The sequence below is a fragment of the Sprattus sprattus genome (assembly GCF_963457725.1).
Source record: "Sprattus sprattus genome assembly, chromosome: 5".
NCBI lineage: Eukaryota > Metazoa > Chordata > Actinopteri > Clupeiformes > Clupeidae > Sprattus > Sprattus sprattus.
In genome coordinates, this window is record NC_137924.1 from 43,821,359 (window position 1) to 43,830,480 (window position 9,122).

At 44.8% G+C, this 9,122-nt stretch overlaps 1 protein-coding gene across 1 annotated transcript in view; it reads right to left on the reverse strand.

The window, feature by feature from the left end:
* Positions 1-316: 316 nt before the first annotated feature.
* slc8a4b (solute carrier family 8 member 4b) overlaps positions 317-9,122 on the reverse strand; it is a gene marked incomplete at both ends in the record, with an annotated part of 45,786 nt that continues 36,980 nt past the window's right edge. The window contains 5 exons of the mRNA XM_080838591.1: positions 317-696; positions 3,772-4,044; positions 4,553-4,652; positions 5,285-5,406; positions 6,680-6,786. Of these exons, the coding sequence (XP_080694717.1) occupies positions 317-696; positions 3,772-4,044; positions 4,553-4,652; positions 5,285-5,406; positions 6,680-6,786 (982 nt within the window). The remainder of the gene's footprint in view (positions 697-3,771; positions 4,045-4,552; positions 4,653-5,284; positions 5,407-6,679; positions 6,787-9,122) is intronic.

Sequence of the window (9,122 nt, forward strand, 5' to 3'; positions counted from 1 at the left end):
AAAGGACACGGGAGACAGTTGGGTCTGTTTGTATGTTGGCAGAGAGTAAATCCAAGTTTGCTCTTCTTTGTAGGTCTATCATTCACACCTCCATTTTTCCATTCTCTCTCTTTCTCTTCCCGAACACGCCATTTGGTCACCAAATTGTTCATTTTAACTCTCCCCAGTCTTTTTCTTTTTATCTCTCTCACTTCTGTTCCCTACCCCATCCCTTCATTTCATAAAACTCTTTATTTTGCACCTTTTTTCTTCCCCAACTCTCCCTCCCTCCCTCCCTCCCTCCATCCCTCCCTCCCTCTTTCTATCCCTCTCTCTCTCAGAAGCCGGGGATGTGGCAGTAGGCCTCCAGCGAGGCCGCCAGGATGTAGATGAGCCACAGGCTGAAGAAGAGCGCCGACGTGAACAGCTTGCAAGTCCGCGGGCCGCCCAGCTCTCCCCCGGCCACCGACGCGCGCCGGCGGTACAGGAGCACGCTGACGCCGACGACGGCCAGCGCGGTGAACAGCGACACGGAGAAAGCCAGCGAGCCCGGCGGGACTTTGAAGGTCTGGCCCTTCAGGCGCCAGTGTACGGCAGCGATGGTCCACGCCACACCGATGCCCAAGAAGACATTGACGGCGTTGCTGCCCGTCACGTTGCCAATGGAGGCGTCGGCGTACTGGTCCTGAATGGCCGCCACCTTGCTGGCAAAGGTATCTGGGGTGGGGTAGAGAGGAAGAGAGAGAGAGGGAAAGAGAACAGTTGAATGACCACAAGGCTTACATCCTCAAATTAAACTTCATGGAAACAAGTGTACAAAGTAAATCTGTTACACTCCTATACTTAAAAAAAAACATCCTCTGCTAACTCACAAAACAATCCGACTATCTCATGACTATCAGACAACTCCATAACAAAGGGAAGAGAGAGAGGGAGAGCAAACAAAAGCATTGCGGCCATATTGTGGCTGTACTCCCACTCAGATCTAAGGTGTTTCCTCGGATACCGCGTCCCTCTGAGGCTCATTCCACTGGCTCTTAGAGATCTGGGGCTGTATTCACAAAGAATCTTAGGGCTAAAAGTAGCTCATAAGTGGCGAATTTAGGAGAAACTCCTAAAATGAATGGGCGTGTCAGTCTTAAATGTAGGACTCCTAATTTTTTTTACTAAGAGCAATTCACAAAATATTTTATCCCTAAAAGTAGCACCTAAGTCTAGGACAGCTTAAAACTCCTCATGAGGACTCCTAAGTCACTAAGACCTATTCACAAAAAATCGTAAGATGGCTGCAGCCGACTTGGAATTGATAAAAGACATTGCTTAAACCGTGAAGGTATTGATATTGTCGTAGAATTAGCGCGGGATGCAATGACGCCTTTAAACAACGATGTGTCCCGAAGTGAAATGTTTGGAAACATAAAGATAGCCTATTTGGCTTCGCGTAAAACATCATTCAGCCGTTTAATTCATCAAACTATCAACGCACTGTAGACCCCACATCATCCAACAGTTGGATGTACCGATGACTTGTGCATTTCAAGAGCGGTCTGCAGCAGGTTTTTGAGAACTTACCAGCTGGATGCCGCTGGGGTGACAGTGGCTATTGGTCCTGGGACCAGTAGGCTTTCGCTTAGGCTATACGTTTCACGTTCGTTTCGCTTTGATCAATTAAGATTGGAGGGCTTAAAGGGCCGCATGTGCTGATATTTGAAGTGGTCAAGGGCTGGAAATATAATAGCCTTACAGTTTGCTGGGTGCTTTAATTATTACTGCCTTGATTACATGCAATTGCCATATTTTATATTGATCGCTTTATATTTCTCTTAACGTGCAAAGTGTCATTCCCGTTGGATGCACAAACTTGTCATCATGCGTGTGCATTCTGCTAACTGCACTGTCCATAACTATTTAATATGACTTAATTTGAAGCCTAGGTTATTCTCTTATTTTCAGTCGATATAGTGGGATCGTTAGAGAGACGTCACGAATGAGTTTTTAATGAGAGAGCCTGTCAACAACCAATCACCGCCCTCACCCCTTCTAAACTCGTGCATGAGAAGCGACGTCATCCATAGCAACGGAGTTTTTATCTTAAGCTTAGGAGTTGGTATTATCCTTAGTATGAGTAGGTCTCAGAGCCGTTGTGAATCACTTTTAAGAAATTACTCCTACGTAAAAGGTTTTAGCGCGAGTTAGGGGCACTCCTAGTGGTAAGATAAAAGGCTTTGTGAATACGGCCCCTGAAAACTATTCCCATTCGTACTCATTTATCAGATTGATCAGACCAGAGCGCTTACAGTGTCTAATCAATTGAGGGTGAGAAGAAATGTAGACTGACAGAGACCATCTGCAATTAATCATATTACAAATGAGAGAACTAAACTACTGTGGTGAATTAATTAAATTACAAATGAGAGAACTCAACTACTCTGGTCAGGCATTAGATTAATTCCAACCTGCTCTCGTTCTTGTTCATCAAGTGTGGATGGGAGTTAGAAGTATTTTATATCTGCTAACACAGAGAAAGCAGAGCACCGATATCTGACAGTCTACAGCAATGCCTGATACACTAAATAATACACAGTTTTATATAATAACACACTAAATACATTCTAAACAACAATTCATGGCACATTTAGTTTAGAGGAAATGCAATGGATATTACAGTAAGAATCATTTTTATGAGGTAGACCAGTTCTTCCTCTGCAAGTATTCAAACTGGCTCTTCATCAGAGGAGATTGGCAGATCAGAGAAAATTCCGGAAAAACCAAACAAGCAAACAAAAGGGGACAGACAGAAAGACAGGCAGAGGCAAATGGAATGGCAGGTAACAGGGAAGGAAGAGAAATGGCAAAGTGAATTGAAAACTGATGTCCAGAGCTGACAGAAGCCACAGACAGGAACAACAAGAAAGAGAGGATGAGGAGATTAGAGCGAGAGAAAGCTACAGGGAGCAGGTGAGAACAAGGAGATGAGAGCGGAGGAGAAAATGAAAAAGATTTAAACAAGAAAACACAGCCCTTAGGTACAACAACAAACACACATTGTGTGTACACACATGCATTCACACACACACACACATACACACACGTGCCTGCCAACAAATGAGTGCCCTAGAGCTCCAATATACCACATACTCTCTCATTCTGTCACCCATCTACCCACACACACACACACCACACACACACACACACACACACACCACCCACACACACACACACACACACCACCCACACACACACCACATACACACACAAATCCAGATAACCTAGAAAGACACCTGGGCTCGATCTTCTCAAGTTCTTTTTAAACACATTTAAATATAGCCTCCACGCTTGCATACACACAGCGTGAGGTTGACAAACAACCTGAATGTATGGCTGGATACAACTCCCCTACAACGCTTACAGTACAGCTGCCTCCGCCGTGCCAACTGGAGCTCCTCATCATGGCTTCTCTGATATCTTAAATCAGCCACTTCCACCTCCCCCCGTCACCTCTCAGGGGAGGAACATGCTCAACTGGGGTAGTTTGTGGCCAGGAGGTATTTATCCTAGCAGCATCCAGCATGTCATAGGATAATGGAAAAGAGCAACCAACCATCCATCCCCCTACAGCAGCTGGGGGGAATAAACTACGGTGGCCCGCCTGGACCACACATGTGAGCTATGAGGAGGTTGATTTCATAGGGTACCTACACAGGTCTCCTCTAAACAAACTTTAGTGAGAATGCCATGGTATGGTGGCTCAGGTGGGACACATTTCATGTACTCCAATGGACCGGAACCTACCGGGAACGGAGGTGCCCAGGGCCACGAACACCACGGCGGTGACAGTATCCTTGAGGCCGATGGTGCAGCCGAAGTGGCAGGCCAGGTCGCCGGTCACGGCCGTGAGCATGCCGATGAGAGAGATGGAGACGATGAAACAGGCCCAGCCGTTCCAGTACTCGGTGGGCGGCACGAAGGCGAACAGAACCTTCCAAAAGACGGTGAGGAAGTGCATGATGTAGTCGAAGCAGGACGGCAGGCGCTCCTCTCCGCTCTCTTCCTCATCATCCTCCCCTGCAGGTGAAGGAGGTGCAGGGGCACGGAACAGAGTTATTAAAGAGTGAACACCCAGCTGGAGCCCAAGAGTAATCCAGACTTACTAGATCATTTCACTGAAAGCAGCACCACCATACTTCTCTAACTTCTCCATACTTCTCATACTTCTCCACCATACTTTCTGACCAAGCCAATGAGTAGAAATTACATTTTTGCTTCTTATGCTCCGTAATTGTCTCCACACAGAATAATCTCCAGCAACAGTAAACTATTACAGCTAGGATACTCTATAACACTCTTGTAATATACAATAACACTATGTAGAACTATAAAATGCTACTATTATATACTGTAAACTATTCAGTTAGGGTGATAGTTGAGTTATTTACTTAACTTAACTTCTATATCACCACACAGCTCTGTCGCTGATGTTACACCCCACTACACCCTTATCTGGCCCTGAATTACTGTTGATAAGACAGGAAGTGATGCATGTGGACAGTAAGTGTGTCTAGCAGTGACTGACCTGCGCTGACCGTGACGGCGTTGACAAACTGCTCCCTCCAGCTGCTGCTGCCCACCACCAAGGCAAGGTTGGTCTTCTTGATGAGTTTATCCACCGTGTTCTATTGATGCACACACACATACACATACACAAAACAACACACACACACACACACACACACACACACACACACACACACACACACACACACACACACACACACACACACACACACACACACACACACAACACACACACCCCACGAGCACACACACAGAGGAAGATGGAAATGGCAGTGAATGGCAGCTAATAGTCAGATATTTAATTTAATTTTATATAAACCATAAACATCTCCATCTCCACCTCCAACAACACCACACCTATAACTACAATTACTAATGTTACCCCCAAACCACTGGCCCATTATGACTTATCACAACATCAATGACAATAATCCAGTCCATATTAGCATTATTGTTAGTGGATGTGTTAGCTATGGGGTCCATATTAGCATTATTGTTAGTGGATGTGTTAGCTATGGCGTCCATATTAGCATTATTGTGAGTGGATGTGTTAGCTATGGGGTCCATATTAGCATTATTGATAGTGAATGATTTAGCTATGGGGTCCATATTAGCATTATTGATAGTGGATGTTTTAGCTATGGGGTCCATATTAGCTATGGGGTCCATATTAGCATTATTGTTAGTGGATGTGTTAGCTATTGCGTATGGTGTGTCTGGTGATGTTTACCTTAAACTCGTAGGATTCCTCTATGACCACCTCCAGTCTAGTGTGCTCTCCCAGACTGGGGCAGCCCATCTTGGAAGCATCCTCGTCCTCTGCACCCACGGCCTTGTTCTCATTGGAGTCTCCTAATACCAGAAAGAGAGAGAGAGAGAGAGAGAGAGTGTGTGAGAGAGAGAGAGAGAGAGAGAGAGAGAGAGAGAGAGAGAAGAGAGATGATGGGGGAAGGGAGAGAGAGAGACAGCCACAGAGGGAGAGATTGTGATAGTAAAACATTAATGTAAGCCATTATTTAATGTGTTCATATCTGTAATGGCTGTGCATAAAAATGAGTCGGAGATTTTGTATGACAGCCATTGTGCATTCAAATCAGTCTGTCCCAGTTTGATATCTACCACACATTAGAAGAATTAAGCAGGGCATAAATGCTCCCTAGTCCTCTCTTATGAGAATACTTGGAATAGAGCACAAACACTACAGCAAAATACAATTTTGATGGAGCTGATTGACTTTGTGAACATTGAGAATCTCAGAAAGCTGTACTTCCTGGTAATTGAAATAAGCAGTGGCCTATCTGAAAACGAGGACATTCGTTTCAGTTAAAAGCTCCATAATTAATGCGCAGCGTGCTGATACAGCCTGCGGTCTTCGCTATGCTAAGACAAGATGATACTGTTGAAACGAATTATTTTCTGTGCTAACGCCGCTCCTGTCCTGAGGAGTTGCTAGTGCTGCCTGAAACAGAACATGGACATTTACAGTCGCTACATAAAATGTAATGATAGTAGTAAGGATAAAACCAACACAATAAATCCATAAAGGTAAACCTAATCCAGTATAGCCAAGCAATATATCAAAACTATGTATTTTTATCATAAATGTTTTTTTGTGATGGTTGTATCAGTTAAATGTTTGACTTTTTGGATTATGTCTCGCTTCACTCTTCTATTTGTATTTCCTTCATTTTCTTAAACGCTCTCTCTGTCTTTATATCTCTCTTCTAGGTTTCGTTGGGTTTTAAAAACATGCTCAGTTGGAAGAGCTTCACTTCACGTGCTGTCTATGTTTTAATTCATTGGAATCTGTCGAGAAATGACTACTGGTAGACACAAAATCCAAACTGATGTATTTAAATAAACGCAGTTTGGGATTGAAATGAGACGTCAGTAGAGAGATAGGGAGAGAGGGGCAGAAGGAGAGAGAGAGAGGGGGAGGAGAGAGAGAGAAAGGGGTGGGGGTGTTGGTCTAGTCTTCTCAGTGCTTGCTAACGGAAAGTGTCTCATTTAAAGAGATTCAACATGGAGACCAGACACCCGAGACCCGAACGCGTTAGTAAAAGAGTAGGATGGCTGAGGAGCTGTTTTTGTACACACACACACAAACACACACACACACACATACCATGCTTTTGTCCAATATCCAGTAGTATTGGTTCACCCAGCTCAATGGTGAAAGCTTTGTTTTTCTCGTACTCCTCATCATCGATAATCTTCACCTCAATGATTTTCCTATTACAGAGAGAGGGAGAGAGAGAGAGAGAGAGAGAGAGAGAGGGAGAGAAAAAACATTAATAGGGCACGTAGTACACATTAGACTAACATAAAAGGATCTGATGGTAGTCTCAATGCTCTGTGGGGTTGTATGCGTGTATGATTGTGTGTGTATGTATTTGTGTGTGTGTGTGTGTGTGTGTGTGTGTGTGTGTGTATGTGTGTGTGTGTGTGTGTGTTGGTGGGTGTGACTATTCTCAGACAAGTACGCCTTCCATTCCATAGCTACCGCTAAACATCAATTATTTATTTAACCCAAGCTGATAGTAAAACTGCAGCAGTCATACAGCAGTCATCACAGACACACACACACACACACACACACACACACACACACACACACACACACACACACACATAGATTGTCACACACTGACATTAAACCACACCCCTCATGTATAATCCATAATCTTGTGCCACATATTATTCAGATTTAGAATGTGTGGTACGAGATTAAAGAAAATGCCCCCATCCTTTCCTCTTCCCCTATCTTTCTGTCCTCCAACACACACACACACACACACACACACACACACACACACACACACACACACACACACACACACACACACACACACACACACACACACACACACACACACACACACACACACACACACACACACACACACACACACACACACACACACACACACACGCTGCATAATAGATGTGCTTCTTCACAGTTTCAATTTTTTTTTTTCAAAGGCAATTTCAAGTGATGACACCAATGGTGCACGTTCTCCATTATTGATGCTGGGATCTGCTATCATGGCGTGAACTAGGAGCCCCAGGTTTAGAGAGCTCCAGTGCCTCCAGTGCTCCTGACACTCACATGGGGTTATCCTCCCATTCTTAGTAGGGATAGGCGCGCTCTACTTCAAAAAATATATATAAATGCGTTTTCGGGTGCGAGTAAAAGAATGTTAACTATTAGTAGAATAAAAACCGCACTCTCATGCTTTTCTCTTTAGAAATAAGACCAGTTTATTTTCGTACAGACGCGTTTCGGCCTTACGCCATCGTCAGTGTGTCACACTGTGTCACACACTGACGATGGCGTAAGGCCGAAACGCGTCTGTACGAAAATAAACTGGTCTTATTTCTAAAGAGAAAAGCTTGAGAGTGCGGTTGTTATCCTCCCATTCACCAGATTGCCGTGCAGAGGAAGGGTCAAGGATTCAGACATTCATCTCAGCTCAGGTGCCGTAGAAACCTGACACAGGCTACACAAGACTTTGTGAGCAGCAGGCCTCCTTATTAGCAAACCCATTTTCAAGAGAGAGAGAGAAAAAGAGAGACACAGAGAACGGGAGAGAGAGAGAGAGGGAGAAAGAGAGAAGTGAGAGGGTTAGAGATAGAAAGAGGAGGGTGAGAGAGGGTGGGAGAGGATGAGGAGCAGGTTCCAGCTATGTGAGGAGCCATTTGGGATTAGTCTCCATGAATTATGAAGGAAGAGAAAATGTGAGAAAGCGAAATAGAGCGACAGAAAAGGGTCAATCATCCTGGACATCTGGGTTGCCAAATGATTGTTGGGATCCACAGCAGAGAGAGAGAAGGAGGGAGGGAGAGACAGAAGGAGAGAGACATACACACATGTCAACACATTTCTCCCTATCACTGAGGAAAGACAACAGTTCAGAAGAGCACACACACACACACACACACACACACACACATCCATAAACATTCACATCAACATGCATTTCTCACACACTCACACATAAACACCTCCATTCACACACTTGTCCTTGGTCATAAATCATATTTTATGAGCTCCGAAAAAAGTGCTGTTATGGGGACAGTGGTGTGTGTGTGTGTGGAGAGTGTGTGCTGTTATGGGGACAATAAGGTGTGTGTGTGTGTGTGGAGAGTGTGTGCTGTTATGGGGACAGTGGTGTGTGTGTGTGTGTGGAGAGTGTGTGCTCTTATGGGGACAGTGGTGTGTGTGTGTAGAGAGTATGTGCTATTATGGGGGACAGTGGTGTGTGTGTGTAGAGAGTATGTGCTATTATGGGGGACAGTGGTGTGTGCGTGTGCGTGTGTGTGTAGAGAGTGTGTGCTGTTATGGGGACAATAAGGTGTGTGTGTGGAGAGTGTGTGCTGTTATGGGGACAATAAGGTGTGTGTGTGTGGAGAGTGTGTGCTGTTATGGGGACAGTGGTGTGTGTGTGGAGAGTGTGTGCTGTTATGGGGACAGTGGTGTGTGTGTGGAGAGTGTGTGCTGTTATGGGGACAGTGGTGTGTGTGGAAAGTATGTGCTATTATGGGGGACAGTGGTGTGTGCGTGTGCG